At 42.2% G+C, this 19,545-nt stretch overlaps 1 protein-coding gene across 2 annotated transcripts; it reads left to right on the forward strand.

Moving 5' to 3' along the window:
• The first annotated feature begins 1,233 nt into the window (after positions 1–1,233).
• LOC306930330 (GATA-binding factor 2-like) lies at positions 1,234–17,539 on the forward strand. 2 transcript variants are annotated; one of them, XM_079511244.1, is made up of 7 exons: positions 1,234–1,280; positions 6,804–6,883; positions 7,247–7,704; positions 8,197–8,790; positions 10,637–10,782; positions 13,267–13,392; positions 14,644–17,539. In XM_079511244.1, exons 3-7 carry the CDS (start codon positions 7,470–7,472, stop codon positions 14,926–14,928), a joined length of 1,386 nt encoding a protein of 461 aa, XP_079367370.1. In that variant the 5' UTR covers positions 1,234–1,280; positions 6,804–6,883; positions 7,247–7,469; the 3' UTR covers positions 14,929–17,539. The 2 variants fall into 2 exon arrangements, with proteins under 2 accessions (XP_079367370.1, XP_079367371.1); XM_079511245.1 differs by lacking the exon at positions 6,804–6,883 and having other exon boundaries at positions 1,245–1,280.
• Positions 17,540–19,545: the final 2,006 nt, after the last annotated feature.

Here is a 19,545-nt window from a genome sequence, read left to right on the forward strand (position 1 = left end):
TATTTAAACTAATCAATGAAATAAAGGATTTTTCTACTTCTACTGGACAGAGCTGCCTTGGACCCTCTTTTAAGTTCGCCACCTTATACTTCCACAGTGACATTGACTCAAGGTATAGAACTTTTTAAGAACTCTTGTGCTTTGTTATATGAAACCCTCTCCAAAGAGCACCTGTCAACAGTTCTCTCTACATATAAAGGACCCACGTAGCGCTTCTTAGTTTCTTTTTTTCCTGGGAAGAAGCTGTTTTGGCAGCCCTTATGATGCTGGTGGCTCTTCGGGCACAGCGCTCTGTGTATACTGTATCTCCAACAAGGAGGGAACAGAGGCACCAATGATCCTCCCAGCTGTCTTCACCACCCGGTTCAGCTGATGTTTCTCTTGTGCCTTGAGGCTGCCGAACCATGCAGGAAGTGGGATAGTAGGATGGACTCAATGGTGCCCCCGTGAGAAGAGGAGTGGGAAGGCCTGCCTTTTTGAGTGCTGGGCCTTCTTGATGATAGCTGTGGTGTTGATGTTGGAGCCTAGGTCACGTCTTTTGCCAAATGAACCCCCAGGAACTTGATTTTATTAACCCTTTCCACAGGGGTGCCACCGATGGTCAGTGACGTGTGATTGATGTGTGTTTGTCCACATTCAGGAAGAGGTTATAACTGCACCATGTTGTTAATAGTTCCACATTTTTACTGATGAGCCCCATGCACCACCACAGTTGTGTCATCGGCAAACTGGATTCTGTCAAATTTGGAAGTGCAGTCATGGGTCAAACCATGACTTCTGACCCCTAATGATCAGTGATTCCCAACCTGTGGGCCGGGGCCCATGGGCCGCAAGCGTATTGTAATGGAGCCCCCAAATAATCGGCAAAACATTAAGATTCTAATGTTATTGTTTCGAGTACAAAAGGACCCCAATGGAAACAAGACATATAGGCTTTCTTGGGTTTAAATCCTTGCAGGCCTTGGATTTTTTGCTTCAAATGCCAGTTCTAGAGAATAGACAATAGTAGGCCTAGACCTGCATATGTCCATCCATAAAAGACTGTGAAAGAGCATATAATTATACAGAAAACATAAAAAATGTTGTATATTTAAAAGAGAATATTTTCGAAGTTCATGTCAGAACATACAGCTCAGTCCATTAAGCCTATCTCACAGAATTTCCCCGCCCCCCTAAATACGCCCCCTTTCGGGGTTAGTGGTGATAGCGTGACGTCACTCCATAGACGCTCCATGTTAACAGAGGTAATTTAAGAAGTCTACAACTTTTGTTTTCTCAAGGTAAGGTTTGTTCTATCTGTTCGACCTGATTTACCATCTTGTTTGCTTCATAATAATAATAAATGCTCATGTTAAAGACACCACTATTTACCGGAAGTGGGCGTGGAAAACGGGCTGTGAGATAGGCCTAAAACACTTCCTGAGTTTAGTTTTTTCTGTTCAGTCCACTGGATAGAAGATGCAGGCCTCCAATAATATTAGCCTATATAGTCTACCTTAGGCCACTATGTTAAATACACGGTGAATAAGGTGATAGCTGTTCTGGGATGGTTTGTTCCTAAACATTCACACCTAAAATGTAGCCTCGGTACCCAGGCTTTTATTTTCATTAGCATTCGGCTACCGAAAATGGGTCCTATTACTCCCGAGTCCCGTATCCTTCCAGAGCATCATGCATGGGCATTTCACAAACTAACAACCTACCTCTTTCCCGCTAGGTGTCGCTGTCCGCCTGATTATCCCAAACTAGTGCTAGACAGTATTCATGAATAAAACTGGAGCCCTATAGCTGGCTGAGCAACCAAGGATTAGGAATAACGCGTTTCTGCCACAGTCTCAAATGAGGCGTTTCTGGCTTTTGGATATAAATTCATCCTGCCAGTAAAATCAGGAAAGCTACCGGTATGTCTCTGGGTAGAAGTGGAGAAGCTTGTCTTGTCTTTTCTGTCAAAAGCATGTCAACAAAGGTCATCAATCATTCATATTGATATGACAAGGGAGCACAGAGAAAGGAAAGTGGCTCCAACACGAGGGGAGCGAGAGTGTGATGAACACTCCTGGCAGCATGACTTTGGATTTGACCTTTTCCGGAAGGAGAACTAATCCTTGAATATAATAGACTCTGGCGAAGATATGGAAAATGACTGCACTGTTATCGCTGTTGCCCAGGAGACCATCAGCGGGGCTGCCTATTATTAAGCATCGAGTTATAATCTTTGTATATTGGAACTGGAAGGGGCGAAATGTTTTTTCTTTTTCTCCCCCCCCCCCCCCCCCCCCCCCCCGTTTTTGCCATATGCTTAACGGACACTGACTCACACATAATAATATTAGCTCCACAAACAGGTTCTTCAAAAATCATGTGCCCTCACAAGTCACAACACAGACAAGACATAATTTCTTTCCTTCTTTTTAAATCACTAGCCTGCTACAGCCTATAAGTGGCGGTATGCCTAAGAAGGCCTACTGGGCGAATTTTGACTTTCATTTAAGCCTATTTACGAAAACCAAATATATGTTATAAAACGTAAAGCTTTGTAACCAACTGTTGTGAGTTTTTATGTTTTTGTTGACTAAACAATAAGCAATAGTCAGAAAGCCTTCTCTAGTCCGTGCATGACGGTAATCTTCGTTTTAATTAGGCTATTGATTGACCAACATGATTCAACAGCATGCAGTGTCTCAAACGTGTAAATGCCTGCAGGGCTGCAGGCCACGATTATGCTGTAAAAATGATGCCATATTCGTAGGCCTATATCAGTCTAAATCAAACCACAGGCTCCGAAATGTTTATTTTATACCAAATTGTCGTGTCATGTCGATCGACGGATCGACCCAAGATATTTGCTATTTTCCAAATATTTCCATAGAAACATTATAGAATAAATTTCCCTCCCTGTGCAGAACTGAGCTGCGTCTTGTTAAACCGTTATCCAGCAAAATCCAACATGAAAGAAATAAGCTGCGAGAGACGCCACAACAAAGACCAGGCATCTCAGATCAGATGGCATCCGCAGATAACCTCAAAATAATGGAATACTGAGCTTGTATTTATGCCGCCCAAATACAATGGATGAAGACTTTGCACGTGCGGAACATTAAACTTGTAAATATTGCCATGCACTCATTCTCCCTGTCTATCACTCAGAGAGATCTGGTCCAGTCAATGATGCATCCCCCTGCATCGGGTGTATTTGTTGTGCGAGTTTGAAAAGGCGGCGATAATCTGGGGGAGTGAGATAAGAAATGCCATTTATTCCGCGGCACTTTGGAGCCTATTTCCCGGGCCGATCAGCCCCCCATTCTCCCGACACCTCCAGCAGCTTGCTGATAACGATTAGGCTATTTATTATCTTCACAAAGAACAAAGATTAGCTAGCACCGATGAAAAATTACCCCGGGATGGGTTCTAATCAGGAGGACCCAAGGATCCTACAAGCAGTGGATCCCCCTCCTCCCCATCTCTCTCTCTCTCTCTCCCTCTCTCCTCTCTCTCTCTCTCTCTCTCTCTCTCTCTCTCACACACTCACAACACACTCACAACACACACACGGTTTTATTAGAAGTAAGTGCAAAAAGGGATGATCAATAATAGGCCTGATATTGCATTACTAAAAAAAAACAATACAACAATAATAATAATAATAATAATAATAATAATAATAATAATAATAATAATAATAATAAATACTAATAATAATACTACTAATAATAATAATAATAATAATAATAATAATAATATATATTACTATAGGCCCAATAATAACAAATGCACCTTATTATTAGGCTAACACATATTTTTGCTATTGTAAACTTTGATATAGGCCTAATATTGGTTTATTATTCGGCTTATTTGTAAAGGCTTATTAGTAAAGCGGCTTCCGTTTCAATGGTAGTCCTGCTATGGTTCACTACACTAATTTAGGCTCAATCTCTCCTTTTCTTTGTTGAGTTGATTGAGATTGTGCAACAACGACAATAAGGATGGATCTCCATCTACTACAGAGCGTGTGTTTGGGAGAAGCGGTGGAGAAAAAGATCAGCGAGGGGGATTGAATTAATGTGAAGATGGAAGTGGATGTTTGTCGCTGATAAGGCTTTATCTCGTGCATCAAGAAGGCTGTATGTGTAGTCGTTACTTGCCACGGCGGATCAAAACAGCTCACGCTTCAAGCATGTATCCGCACATTATCATTTTTATAGGCTATATATACTTCTAATATTTGGCACACTTTTTTGGAATTGAATGTTTGTCCTGCATTCTTTAAGCTAAAGTTTATATGTTTAAATTATGATTTGATATATTACAATTGGTAGGCCTATTGAAAACCAATTAGCCTATAGGCTATACAGTCACCTTTGAAACGAGTGGGCATGATTTAACTAAACAAAAAAAGGTTTAGCCTATAACCAAGACAGAGGTGACGTCAAAAATACGAATCACCCCTGATAGATGGACAGATAGAGAATAGGCCTAAAAAAGCTGTCTCTAAAAAAAAATGCCTTTATCCATCGGCATAATATAACCTGCACCACCTTGGGATAATTTAGAAAATGAATTGAACAAGTACATCCAAATGCGGTGCCACCGATTTTATTTCGTTGTGGATACGTACGGGTGGATCTGAAAGCCTCTTTGGCCTCTATATATCGTTTTGTATTTGTTGATTACATAGTTAATATACATTAGTGATGTATAGTAGCCTAAGGCTATCTCTTTGTTTGTGATGGCTATACAAATAATTCATTGTTCACTCCAATTGTTGATACTCAGTCATTAAGCTTATTCACTGAAATATAGCTTTATGGCTTATAAAGCCTATATAGCCTATATAGCCTATACTTTTTCTCTTTGATAAAAAGAGGAAAAAAATCTAAACATAAATGAAAAGACTGTAGGCTACTTGATATATTGGTTTCAATATCACATGGAGTTCTCTTCGGCTTCCTAGAGTTCAGATCCATTGGGATGTTGGATCTCATGCTACCCAGCATCCTCTCGGTCCCTTGGCGTTGTAAAAAGTTCATTTCCTCATGTATTTTCTCCACTAAGATGCGGTGACGTCAGTAAACGGCGTCAAGCAGGCGGCAATGTTGGCCGGTCAGGGCTGCGAGTTCCCTCTGCAATTATTGCCTGCCATTCATCCCACGTACCGCCGAGAGAGAGAGAGAGAGAGAGAGAGAGAGAGAGAGAGAGAGAGAGAGAGAGAGAGAGAGAGAGAGAGAGAGAGAGAGAGAGAAAGGGGGGAGGGAGGGAGAGATTGGAGAAGAGAAAGAGGGAGGGGGAGAGAGGGGAGGAGGAGAGAAGATATAGAAAAATGGGGGGAGAGAGAGAGAGAGAGAGAGAGAAGGGGGAGAGAAGATATAGAAAAATGGGGAGAGAGAGAAAGAGAGAGAGGGGGGGTCCTTATTACTAATAACAATTCAGCAGAAGTGCATATCAAACGTGATGAAAGAAAAATAACACCTGTGTGAACTGAGCGGTACAATATACATTTATTGTTATATAGGCCTATAGTTACTGCATGTACTGTACTTATACTGTGATCTGTACTGTATTGTAGTGTAGGCCCTATACTGTGCTCATGTATACCTCTGTCAAAAATGACAGAGGTACCTCTGTCATTTTTCCCAAAATGTCCCGGGGGGCTCCGCGGAACATCCAGACCCGCATAGGAACGCGCAAGCCTTCCCGCATCCGAAACGGTCAAGAAATGACAGAGTTACCGCGTGGGGGTCCCCGGAACATCCAGCCCCCTGCAGGAACGGGCCCAGTTGGACGGCCCTGTTCCTGGCGAACCTTACCGCGTCCGAAACGGTCGAGAAATGACAGACCGTGTTGCAGCTTTCCGTGCTCGGACACGCGCTCGTATACAGCCTAGGGACACGTATAGGGTCGGGACACACAGCTGCATAATGGAGCGGAGGCACCGCTCAAAAATAACAATAACGTGACAACACAATAACAAGAGAGGGGGCGAGAGAGAGATGGAGGAGAGGGGAAGAGATCAGTTCAGTTGCATTAGAAGTGATTGCAAAGTTTTCTGAGCAGTTTATTATTGAACAATGTAGACTATAGTGATAGTGAATAGATATTTAATATAGTGAAAACAGAAAAGTCACTAGGCCTATTATAGATCCCCGAGTGACCTCTGCCAACCAAGTAGTCAGGGTTTAGGTTAACTCAACAACAGGTGCCAAGAAAAAGCGACGGAGCGACCTTTGCACATTTCTAACACTATTGCTGCAGGTGAAGCTATGGTGAAATAACATATATGATGCCAATATGATGCTATTGCACCTGTTCTTTTAATATAGCATTTAATTCTCATTTAAATCCACTTGAACGGTTTAATTTCCCAGGCCATCAAAGCAAATTTGAACAAGGTTTAAGGCGACTCAGCCATATATAGGCTAACATATTTAAACAAGAATGTACAACGATACATATAGGCCATTACCCATTATTTAAATAGGGACTTTCACTGCTATTGAATAATACAATATGGTAGCCGCTACGGCCACTGTTTTCTAGTGGCGCTGGCTCAGGGATGGGTTGAATCTTGAAACGGAGCAGACATTCAATTGGCTCGAGTCTGACAGAGTCCACCAGACTCCGCCCTGCGAGCATGACATCCCTGGCGCCTGAGCTTTGCAGCCAGACTTGCATTAGGCTACATGTTGCTGAACTAAGTCCACGCAGACACATATAGTATTAGTCAGTCACAGTTTGCAGAGAGAAACAAACGCGCATGCACGCCCAACCGACAAATAGACCTATTTAACGCTTTTTTACATTTTGAGTTCTGGATAAAAAAGAAGCAATTCAAGAGAAGAATTCATCGACCGACTCACCGACGCTGTATTTACAACAACTTGGCAAGGTATGGAATGGCTCGCTGAGCGCTCTTTATAAAACTCGGTATATAGAAAGCATAAAGATTATAAACATGTGGAAGCAATAGGCTCCTGTTATCAACTGACGGAGTTAGTTTACTTCAGAGTAAATGCAATTTAGGTGAAACATTTTCACTTAGCCATTCATTCAAAACATTAATTTGTGGGTGGTGATGATTTCTTCATTATCTTGTCATGCATCTCGACGCATCACCTAAAAAGGAGCAGTGTCCTCGAGCTCTCCCGCACATGATGACTGTGTGGTCACACCGAGTGAGATAGCTATGTGCAAGTGCAACACCTTTGCCTGACTGCCTCTGAAATATTAACATCCTATATTTGGTTTACAGGTTTCCAGTGTCAAACGGGACATGCTTCCAGAGAGTGCATGGAACGGGAAGGAATAGACTGCCAACTGATCGCGTTTTGGAGTTTTCTTCAACACTAAGTGGCCTTGTTATAGTTCGATCCTTTGAGGACCTCGAATAAAGGACACAGCGGTTACAGAGGAACATATTTAAGGCTATCCGCCGTCCTCTCACTGGATAGCCGCCCCATAAATCTAACCCAGAGATGGATATTGCGGCTGACCAGCCACGGTGGATGCACCACCATGCTATGCTTAACGGACAGCACCCGGACTCTCACCATCCCGGCCTCGCGCACAACTACATGGAGCCTACGGCACAGCTCCTACCGCCGGATGAAGTGGATGTTTTCTTTAATCATCTGGACTCGCAGGGGAACCCCTACTATCCCAACTCTCCGCACGCACGGGCGAGAGTCTCTTATAGCCAAGCAGCTCATGGTAAGAATCATCTGTCTATTATAGCCTGCTGTGTTCTATAACAAATACAAATAAAAACATATTTGACAAGTTGCTTTTGCTCTATATAATGTTAGCATAATCAAACAATATTGATCGTAAAATAACCACATAAAACACATCTTGTGCAGGTGTGATAAAAAAAAACCCACAAACAATACTAAACATGTGCATTTTATTTATTTTGAATAATCCAATAATCCATACAAACTGCATTAGACATATATCTAAATCAATTATTTTTATTTTAGCAGAATACCGCATAAATAGTAGTAATAAAACAGGTAGCCTATTTTTTTAAAATTATTATTATTTATATATGTATAAACATATATAAATATAAATAATAATAAAATAATATAAATATAAAAAATAATAATATATATATATATATATATATATATTGCATTAAAATATATAGGCCATATGAAACAACTCTTCTTATAATCAGGCTGCCGTTGAATTCTTTCACAGCTCGTCTCACGGGGACTCAGGTGTGCCGGCCTCATCTCATCCACAGCCCGGGGATCTCGTGGCTGGACAGCGGGAAGGCTGCCCTCTCGGCGCACCACCACAACGCGTGGGCGGTCAGCCATCACTTCAGTAAACCCGCTGGCCTGCACCACTCCGGCGGCTCCTCCGGAGCGGTCTACCCGTGCAGCAACGCCTCCAACGCGGCCTCCGCTTCGTCGCTAACGCCGTCCCACTCGAGTCCCCACCACCTATACCCGTTCCCCCCTACCCCGCCGAAGGACGTGTCGCCGGACCCTGGCGCCGCGTCCCCGTCCTCCTCTAGTGTCAGAATGGACGAGAAGGAATCTATCAATAAATACCAGATGTCACTATCGGAAGGAATGAAGATGGAGGGCTGCAGTCCGCTCAGGAGCAGCCTGGCCTCCATGAGCGCCCAGACGCCCTCCACGCACCATCCCATACCGACCTACCCCACGTACTCTCTCCCCTCGGCGCACGATTATGGCAGCAGTCTGTTCCACCCGGGCAGCCTGCTGGGAGCCTCGTCCTCCAGCTTCAACCCCAAGTGCAAAAGCAAAACGCGCTCGTGTTCCGGTGAGTTTCCCAACCAGCAGTCAGAGTGACAGGCCTTTCTGTTTCTAAATCATGATGAAGTTGACGATTCGCCTAATATCTTCATGGAAATGTATAACACAAATAGGCTACTGCAGGGCTATTATTATTTTTAACTGACTTATCTGGTCCTATATGCACTTTAGTAATCCGTTGGTAGGCCTACAAGCACAAAGCTGAATAGCCTATATGAATTGATTTCAATTCGTTTTGGATATATAGGATATATGTTTGCAAAAATATCAGTTGGTGAAACATTAAAACAATATGATACACTTAAGACATAATTCTGTATCCTATTGTTTCTCACATAATCAACACAAAGGCTGAGTCAACCGCAGGCTATAGGCCACAGCAACTTTTCTTCTTTTCTTGATGCATAATATAGTTCGCAATTATGGGAAATAATTGCACACACACACACACACACACACACACACACACACACACACACACACACACACACACACACACACACACACACACACACACACACACACACACACAGTGACAGCTCGGCGAAGCAAAATATAGGATACATTTTGAAGCCATCAAATAAATCAGCAGGCCTGCGTGTGAATTATAGCAACAGCATAAATCAGCATATAAATGTAGCCGTGCACTTGCAGGGTCGAAAGATCTATTTTCCCAAATGTAGCTAGTAACAATTAAGCCAATAGTATAGCCTGCAGGTTATTTTGTAAATTTGCTCATATTCAGTAGACTAAGTATATTTAATTTGCTCAGAAATCTACAGGCTAATATGAATGAATACGAGCAATATTGGCCTATATTATTCATGAAGCATTTAAGTTATACACTTTCAACTTGATTAACGATCATATCATTTGTGTAAACAGTGTTTGAACCATACAAATGAGGATGCTTTGCCCTTTTGTTATATGCATATCATATATGCCTGTCGCCCTGTCGGGTGCGTGCGGTTGGTTATAATCCTCTTTTAGCCGAAACTCAATTACGCGCGTGAGCATGGATCCATGAGAATGGTCAACTGGATACAGCTCAAAGGTACCAAACAGCCAAAATGGCTAAGAGACGTTTTCTTTGTTAATACGACATGTAGCCGCTATATACCCCCCCATATTTGTTGGCAGACCATATAGCCTGCACAAGCCGACGTTACAGAAATACAATGTTTGTGTTTAGTCAATTAACTGTTAGAACATAATCTATATAGAATGTTTTTAGTCCAGCAGCCATAGCCATACAGATCAGCAAGCACGCCAAGCAGGGATTAGATGTCCCTCTTTAAAATACATTTTATAATGCAGCCTATACAAAATTAAATTAAAAAACGTAAATGGTACTGCATGACTTTAATTGTCAAACTAAAACCAAACGAACACCTGCATGGTCAAATTACATATATTATTTGGCCATTATGATCATTTTAAAAGAAAGGCCAGCAGGCCTACTGGATTCTTTCTTTCTTTCTTTCTTTCTTTCTTTCTTTCTTTCTTTTACTATTTCTTGCTGCATGCTCATTCTGTTATACTGTCTCTAACCCAAACATCCCTTCTCTATATGGACTTCCAGATATCTGTCTGTCAATCTTTATCTAAAGACTCATGCATTCAAAATTATTTAAACGATGACTATACGTACAGATACATTAAACATGACATATAGCCTATAAAAAACCTATATAACATGCATGTCTATCAGATCAAAAGGTCAACCGTAAAGGTTACCGTATTTTATACTTTCAAACACACCTTTTAAAATGTCACAGACGGTATACATGCCCAATAGGGTCACCAGGTTGAAAGTGATTAAAATGTCCACCTGTTTTATCCTCCATTCTCAGAGGGTCGTGAATGTGTCAACTGCGGGGCCACCTCTACCCCCCTGTGGAGGCGCGATGGCACCGGCCACTATCTGTGCAACGCCTGCGGCCTGTACCACAAGATGAACGGACAGAATAGGCCGCTCATCAAGCCCAAACGCAGACTGGTGAGTAGCCTATAATATGCCACTCAGTCACTCAAACATGTGGAGGGGCGAGCGAGGGGACGACCATGCAGGGCTAAATGAAAAGATCACAAGATGGAGAGAGAGAGAGAGAGAGAGGAGGGGGGAGCACAATTCCAGGAAAGTTATATTTTCCCAATCAGTTTCCTGGAATTGTGTTTCCTACTCTCACCCCTGCACTCCTTCACACGGGCCGTTAGTGGAGTGCAGTCTATCTGTGTTGTTTTTGCTATCATTATTACCGCTACTTCTGATACTGTCACTGATAGCAGGCTCACTGCAACATCCCTCTCATGCAGCACAATGGCTGGGTGACACTCCAGTAGCCCATCACGCCGCGGCGCATCGTTTTGACCTTGCTGTGCTGCTGTGGCTTCATGCTTGTGTTTGTTTTCATTGAGGCTCATGTGTTGTGGTGGAAAGGCATGTGTAACTTTACTCCATACATCCTTTTTGTTTTGTTTTCATCCGTCTTACCCCTCTGGCTTCTTCCCCCACAATGAACCTGTTTAAACATCAATGTTATATTTTTACTTATATGAGGGCAGCAGTTCAGATTCAGAAGAAGGCCTATATGCCCAGTCAAACATGCTTCACCTATGGCCATTTCAAACAACATGCCATATGAACACTTAATTAAATCAATGAATGTGGGTATGTAATGTATATTGTATGTAGGCCTAAAAGGTCATTTTGTCCAATTCAAAGTCTGATGGTTGAATTCTCATCAGAATATAGCTATTGCCTGATCCGAGTGTAGCTATTTTTACATAATCATTTGTGTCTCACTTTGACAGTCAACTGCACAATCCAAAACAAATTTTAAATATGATAACCCATAACGCAAGGCCTATACCTGCTGATATTATGCCACTTGAATAATATCAGTGATTTTATTCAAAATCAAGAGTATATAGGCGAGAACACCATTGATATTAATAGAAATACACAGCCTATACATTTATACCTATAGCAGAGCTGTGGAAATGGCAGCTTAGCCATGAGGCTTTGGGATTGGAATATTGTTTTAAATATATGATTCATATATATATATATATATATGAATGAAGGCTATAACTAACCGAGCAGTATGTGTGTCATTGATCTATCGCGTCTACCGAAAAAAATAAAGAAGAAAAGAAGCTCCTAATGCACAATTTAAATCATCTTGAATTATTATCGGCTTTAAGTCAAGACTCAAAGACGTTCGTGTAAAATCCGCGGCTGTCGATGCCTATATGAACTATAGCGACGTCTAGGCCTAGTGCCTACATTGCTGTTAGATGAATAGCCTCGATAAATCCATTGGATTTCTCTTCCCATGAGCCAATAACGTGCATCGCGCGGGGTTCATTCTATTCAGTGGCAGCAGCGTCGCTGCGAGGCCTCCAGTTGTTTCCTATCCGGATATCTGACCAGTCCAGATAAGCAGCGAGACCACCGCGTGTTTCCTTTTAGCTCCGCTATAACCTAATGGTCCAGGCATCCAGGCGTCCATCCCCGACATGAAGCATGCATGCTATGTGACAATAATATAACGCTGGGAAATCGCGATAATATATTGATAATGATTTTACCCATTATGGACTGAATGAATTCTAGATGTGACTGTTTATGGAACAAAATATATAATTTCCACATTTCACAATAGGCTTTAATATTTGTTTCTGTTATCTATAATCACTGTGAGAGAAGCCTATTTACATATTATTTATTTTCTTGGGGGAAATACTTGAAACTGAAAGCAAATATTATAAAGTGTGATTTTTCATATAGCAATTAAACATTGCAGGTTGTCTGGGCTCCTGCGTGACTGAATTTGACTAATTTCTTTGCACTCAACCTTTAAAGCTGCAAGTAGGCTGTATACTGTACATAAAGTAGAATAAAGAAAGACTGTGTATAATTCAATAGTAATTGTATAGCAATTAATTAGTTCTCTAAACCAATTAGACACCAATCAGACAATAAATAATGGACTTGTGGAACACAATGGCACAAACCATTGTCAAAAGTAACAGGGCAAAATTGCAAATATAGGCCTAATTACTATTATTTACTGGAAAGCTGAATTTGACCCCCCCTCCCCACCCCCCCTCCCCACCCCCAATCAGCTCCCCGGACCCAAACTAGTGCAAATAGCAGATCTACAATCACTTATTAAATATTTGTTCCTCTTTATGCAATTTATTAGATTTTTATTGTATTTGTTCATGAAGTTACTGGGGGAAAAAAACATTTTGTTTTTAATTAATGAATAGTTTAGCTTTTTTGGGAATGTTTTTTGTAAATGTTTTATAATAATGAAAAAACAAATGTAGGAAACAAACAAAAAGTATGGGGACCCATAACAATGTGTCCACTGTCCGCGACCCTGCATGCACAAATGGGTCCCGACCCAGTGTTTGGGAACCAGTGCTATAGTGCCACTGTATTCTAACAAAGGTTTCATTGCTGTCTTTGCAGTCCGCGGCCAGGAGAGCAGGCACCTGTTGTGCCAACTGTCAAACGACCACCACCACTCTCTGGCGCCGCAACGCCAACGGAGACCCCGTGTGTAACGCCTGCGGCCTCTACTACAAGCTGCACAACGTAAGTGCTGCTGCTGGACTCCTAGAACAGACTGCAGGTTGCATGGGCCCGTACAGCAAGTCAGCGGGGTCAAGTATAGACCGGAAGCAGGCGGGCAGGTTACAAATGATTGTTGGGGGATAAGAGAGGCAGAAAGGAGAGAGAGGGAGAGGCGGAGAATGCATGTGCTCCGCTGCCTCTCAGACACCGTTGGACTCGTTGGTGTTTTCTTTCTTTGTGCTTTATTGTTTCCATGGTAGGCGTAATCCCCTTGAGACTCACAATGGTGAGACTGTTCTTTGAGTGGGACTCTGTTTAAATGAGCCTGCAGGGTCAACATGGACATGAATAGCGTTATTAGACACTATAGGATATGGGGTGTATGCTATGCTATAGGAAATGCATGTAGTGCATGCAAAGAACTATAGAGTCAATTTAACTGACTCTATATTGTAAAAAAAGGTTAACGTTTGACTATATATGGCAGTGGTTCTAAACCTGTGGATCGGGACGCCCAGGGGAGTCCCCACATAATTTTGGAGGGGTCCCTATGGCCGTGAAGATGAAGATGAAAGATCATTACTGCATCAAAAGTAATCAACAAACTAAACTATCCCATAACAACTGGTGAAACATCGGCCAAATTGTCAAATAATATGAGAAAGAGGCTAAATGTGTGAAAATATCAGATCTACAAGCTCACAACACTTGGCATTGCGAGGTGTTGTGTTGTGAGCGGCTATTTTCACAATATTTATCTGTGGAACTGAGTTAAACTAAATGTAATGCCAACTCCTACAATTCCAAGTGCTTGTCGGGGTGGGGGATCCCAGTTCAAATATGATTAATTTCGGGGTCAAAAGGTTGAGAACCACTGAGCTAAGGGGTGCATGGGTTAATCCAGAGTGTTAATGGAGGTTAAATTAACACTCCATGTTGCTGTGCATGAATTGGAGCAATTTAGACCGGCTGCCGCAGCACGTTACTTTATCTCTGAAGCCAGTCTTTTTCTGTACTTTTCCGGATTCTGGATTTCTGAAGTTTCTCAGGAATCCTCAGGTGTCTTTCATAAAACTGCCTTAGGTTTTAAAAGGCCTCAAAATCGACCTCAGGTCTAAATGGGTCAAAGGCATATATAAGTGTGTTTGATTAGTTAGGTAAAAGTACTTTATTGCATATTGACAATATATTTTCCAGGTATTTCAACTTCCTTCCTACGTCGTAACCAGCAGGTCACTCACTTCTCTCTCTGATCTCTCACTGTGACCGCAGGTGAACCGGCCTCTGACCATGAAGAAAGAGGGAATACAGACGCGCAACCGCAAAATGTCCAACAAGTCCAAAAAGGGAAAGCGCATGAACGACAGCTATGAGGATTACTCCAAGTGCATGCACGACAAGAGCTCTCCATTCAGCGCCGCCTCACTGGCCGGACACATGTCCATGGGCCACCTGACCCCCTTCAGCCACGGCGGACACATGCTTCCCACGCCCACCCCCATACACCCCTCGTTTGGCCACCCGCATCACTCCAACATGGTCACGGCCATGGGATGAGAGTGGAACAGGAGAGAAAACAGCAGAGGGGGTGGGTGGGGCTCAGATATTACATAAACGGAGGTCACGTCTCGTTAGAGGCGTATATCATCACAGACAAACGGACACACAGTCGGTGCGTGTATGCTTTTCGCTCTGACAAATGCGGCAATTCATCATACATGTCCAGTCGTTTTCATTGGCTACACTGTCCTCCCTTTGGCTGGGTGTTAGTGACATCCGCCTGTTTGCAGCTATACCCTATCTAGCCAGCTAGCAAGCCCTCTAATGTTTAGCATAAACACACACATCATTGTCAAGTACCATGCATGACAATTTGGACACGGGTAATAATCTATTCCATCCACTGGCCAGATCATAAGACACATTGTCGAGGCGCGAGGCCACCGGTTTCCTTGCCGAGGGCACTGACTCGCTAAGCGGTTCGCTCGGGTGCACCACACAAGCCTCTGGACCTCACTGTGTCGACTTGCCTGCCTTGTGGTGAAGAGTAGAGTTGGGATTCTTTATAGAATTTTAACAATTCCGGTTCCTTAACGATTCCTTTTTAACGGTCCGATTCCTTAACGAAAAAGGTTTGAGAACCACCGGTATTGTAATTGTATAGCCGACGTGAAGTCCACATACCAGCTCTGACCGCTGATGAAACCCATTCCTGGTTCCTCAATGTTAGATACGTTTCCCTTCGGTTCCGAATCGCAACCCGAATTGAGAGATGTAAAAACATTAGTGATGTTTGAGTGGTTTGCACAATTTGTCAGTGCTAAAAAGCATCCACGCAGACACAGTTGATCATGATTGTCTTGCTGAATACAGGGGATGGGGAAGGGAAGGGAATATGCATTGTGGACGTTCATATTCCTCCCCTTTTAGGTACCTGCTTTAATTTGAGAGGACAGAACAATGATCTACAATGTAGATTCTATACATCACCCCTCAACCACCCCCGCCCCACCCCCGGCCGTTCGCATTTAAACACGAAAATATAATTGCACCTTTTTAAGTTTTTCTCCATTATCACTTCCTGTGATAGACGGACTATATGCTGTCTAGCTGCAGTGGTAAACGTGCCGAACATGTTTGTAGTTAACTGTGAATACTGTAAATTTGTGAGAGGAATGAAAGGGGGACGTGTGGGTTAGCTTTGGGTAGATGAGGGTGATCCCCCTGAATGACATTTTATGACAAATATGCTGGATTTTTTGCTCATGGACTATTTTAAAGGAATTTACAAAAAAAGAAACAGGTAAACAAAAAAGTTTATAAATCTTCATTTGAGACTGTTTTATTATAATTATTGTTATTATAATTATTGTTATTATAATTATTGTTCAGATAATTTATTTTCACTTCCTTTCTTTTTACACTATCACCTGAAACATAATACGGATGCTGTTATGCCAATTATGAATATATTTTTTAGCTTAAGTGCTTTCTCTGAGCTGTTAAACATTTATACTCACAAGAAATAAAGAGATCAAGTTTACTTTTCCATCTATTCCCTCTATACTCGATACTCAAACAAAAAAATCCTGAGAGTTCATTTCACTCTGTGTGTACAAATGTAAACTCTCAGAGTGAAATTGACTTTCTACTTTTGATGTCGGTGTATAAAGTCACCTGTATGGTGGACTGTATGGACATACATGTTTTGTTACTAATGGCACTATTAACGTTCACTTTCCTCTGTGCCATACTAAGACGATGTGCCATGTTGAGCTTGGGAAACACTGCAGGCATTTCTTAAAGGCCATTGTTGAAAACATCTTTGGATGCAGACTCTACTCTGTACATGCATGCCTACGTTGCTAAATACACCTCAAAGGTACCATCATGTCATTTACTTGTTTTGGTTCGTTTGACATTGATTTGTTTTCCGATACCATTAGGCCTACTAATTATGTATTTTGAGTTTCCAACTTTCCAATGAGGTCACTGTGGTCTGTTGTACATTTGTCATGAACCTTCACTGATTGACAGTTTGGCCAGTGGCGTTTGAAACATTCCTTCATGATAGTTCCACAGTCCTGCTCCACGATGATTATTAACACATCTGTAGCCAACACATATTAAGCCATATTTTATGCCTGTTGGCTTCTTGCAAAAATAGTGAAAATAGCTATTGCATCATTGTTAGCTTGTAGATCTGCTATTTTCGTTACTTTTGAAAACATTTAAGAATGAGAACATTTTTGGAATTCATTGAAAATGTTTGCCTATAAGGCCCAGGTTGAAAGTGGTTACACCTACAGTATATAGGCTAGTCTATACTTTGCTGCATGACATTACTTCAGGAAAATAACAGATTTGAAAAAACAATGTGACATGCATGGCAAGTCGTTCATCAGTGGAACATGGTTGTGTGATGAAATATAAATGAGCCCTTAGTTTGAGGGAGCTACTATCTATAAGGAACTGGTCAAACTTTGAATCAGCATCTCTGTTTCTCTTTGCCTCGACATCATGGCGTTTCATCAACTCCTCTCTACTCTTACCCGTGTGAGAAAACACATGCCTGCTCTTTGCTACCTATTGAAAACTATTCAAAGCTGACAATCTGGTCGCCATAACATAATGTTGATAATAAAGAAACCATGTAAGCCTAACAGTGGAGCCTCTGTGCCGTTTGTCTACTCTGCCACATGGAGCACATTTGTCTTCAATGTTTGTGTTTACACACTTTTGTCTTCAATGTACATACAGACGTACATACACACACATACAGACTTGGTGCATTTATAGTTAGATATAAGATTAAAGCCACTATACGGAACATTTTAGTGAATAAAATGTTATTTTGCAAATCTGTATGTAGGACCACTACTGGATAACAAGTGGTATTGACTCGCAAAGTGTAATATCTCTCCTCCACCTTGACTAGAAATGTTTTCTCCCACATGGGAGGCATTGGTTCGAATCCTGGGAAGGACATAGAATTTACGCATTGGGGCTTTAAAGAATCTAAAATACAATGCAGGATATAGCCATCCTCACCACTCTACTCGTGTATGTTATGCTGTGCAAAAAATACTGTATCCCCTGTTGATATGATCAGCCACTTTCCAATAACCAAGCTACTACACTAACCCTGACAGTTATGTAATGGTATCAATAAACCCTTTTTTTCATGAAGAGTTTGCAATTTGTTTCCTCCTTTTTCTGCAAATGTAGTTATTACTCCTTGCAGTTCAACACTCCCTGGTGCAGTGACAATGATCACCCCGCCTGGCCATTTGTAGCCATTTGGTTCTAGACATTGTCCTGCATAACGCTCTTTCTAAATGGTCCTGTTTCATGGGCGATTGCAGGGCACCTGCCTTCCACTGTGTCTGATACACGATGCCATCCTGGCGCACTCTCACTCTCTTTTTTCAATCTGGTCTCCAACAGAGACGAGAAGGATGAGACTGTATAATGTCAAGCCTGATGCATACTTAGTCGCACAACAGTGATGTGTGCTAAAAATAGCTTGAAGTGTGAGGAGCTTGTAGATCGGCTGTATTTTGGTGTGCGACACCATCACACAAATAAGAACTCAGTAACAGTCCAGGATGGATGAGATTGCACACACACACACACATCAGGGGTCATCCCAAGTGCACTGGCCACCCTAAGTTCTCTCCCAGCCTCCTTGACCTCTCACCCTGCAGCACTTACACTGTCATTCTTTCAGGCGCTCCCCACTCTGTACACAGAGAAATTTACAGGCCCTTTTAAAATGCCACGTCTCCCCCCTGGAAAACATGACACTGTGACACAGACAACGTCCTTGTAAAGAGATGAAAAGCATTGCCATGTTCCAGAGGTGGACTCCAAGTGGATTTGGCAAGGTGAAACCAGCCTGTTGGCCTGGTAGAGGGGAGGGGTCTGGGGATCGGGTGGTGGTTCGGGCATCCTAAATCAGCTACAAGTGAGGTTTACGGTCCCCTTCCTATGCACGCCTCTTCCCTAGAACATTTTGTTTTTCAACCAAACTCAATTAATGGAATCAAAAGCGAGCTCAGGCTGGACTTCAGAGGACTGACTTTCAAGAGAGATGGTGATAAACGAGATGAAAGCAGAAAGCACCGCGGTTTAGTTTAGTTCAATTCAGAGTCTCTTATGATGATGAAGGGATGGGAAAGAGTCAGGCAAAAGAAAGGGGTGGGTGATTTCCACTGTCCAAGATCCCTGGATGCCAGCTTTTGAGATTTTAATTAATGAGGAATCTTTGGAGAAAACTTAAATTATTATTAATTATTTTTCTTGAGAACCTTTTTGTTTGTTTTCCCCTCAAAATAGTGTATTGTTAATTAGATTAGAACCCTTTGGAAACCTTGTTTTTTTTTGGCTTTTCTGCCTTTATTGATAGTTTCAAGTGAAGACTGACATGAAAGAGGGAGAGAGAAGGAGACAGACATGCAACAAAGATCAGGCCAAAGGTTATGTGGCATGCGCCTGGACCACTAGGCCAGCAGGCACCCCATGGACCACTAGGCCAGCAGGCACCCCATGCTGCGCCTGGACCACTAGGCCAGCAGGCACCCCATGCGCCTGGACCACTAGGCCAGCAGGCACCCCATGCTGCAAAGAATGTCGCTGCTTGTACTTATAGCGACAAATAAAACCCTCTTGATT

Source organism: Electrona antarctica (genome assembly GCF_951216825.1).
Source record: "Electrona antarctica genome assembly, chromosome: 9".
Lineage (NCBI taxonomy): Eukaryota > Metazoa > Chordata > Actinopteri > Myctophiformes > Myctophidae > Electrona > Electrona antarctica.

Coding starts and splice junctions, on each gene's coding strand:
- LOC306930330 (XM_079511244.1), top strand. CDS start 7,470: ATGGATATTGCGGCTGACCAGCCACGGTGGATGCACCACCATGCTATG. Junction 8,791..10,636: donor CAAAACGCGCTCGTGTTCCG/GTGAGTTTCCCA, acceptor CTCCATTCTCAG/AGGGTCGTGAATGTGTCAAC. Junction 10,783..13,266: donor TCAAGCCCAAACGCAGACTG/GTGAGTAGCCTA, acceptor CTGTCTTTGCAG/TCCGCGGCCAGGAGAGCAGG.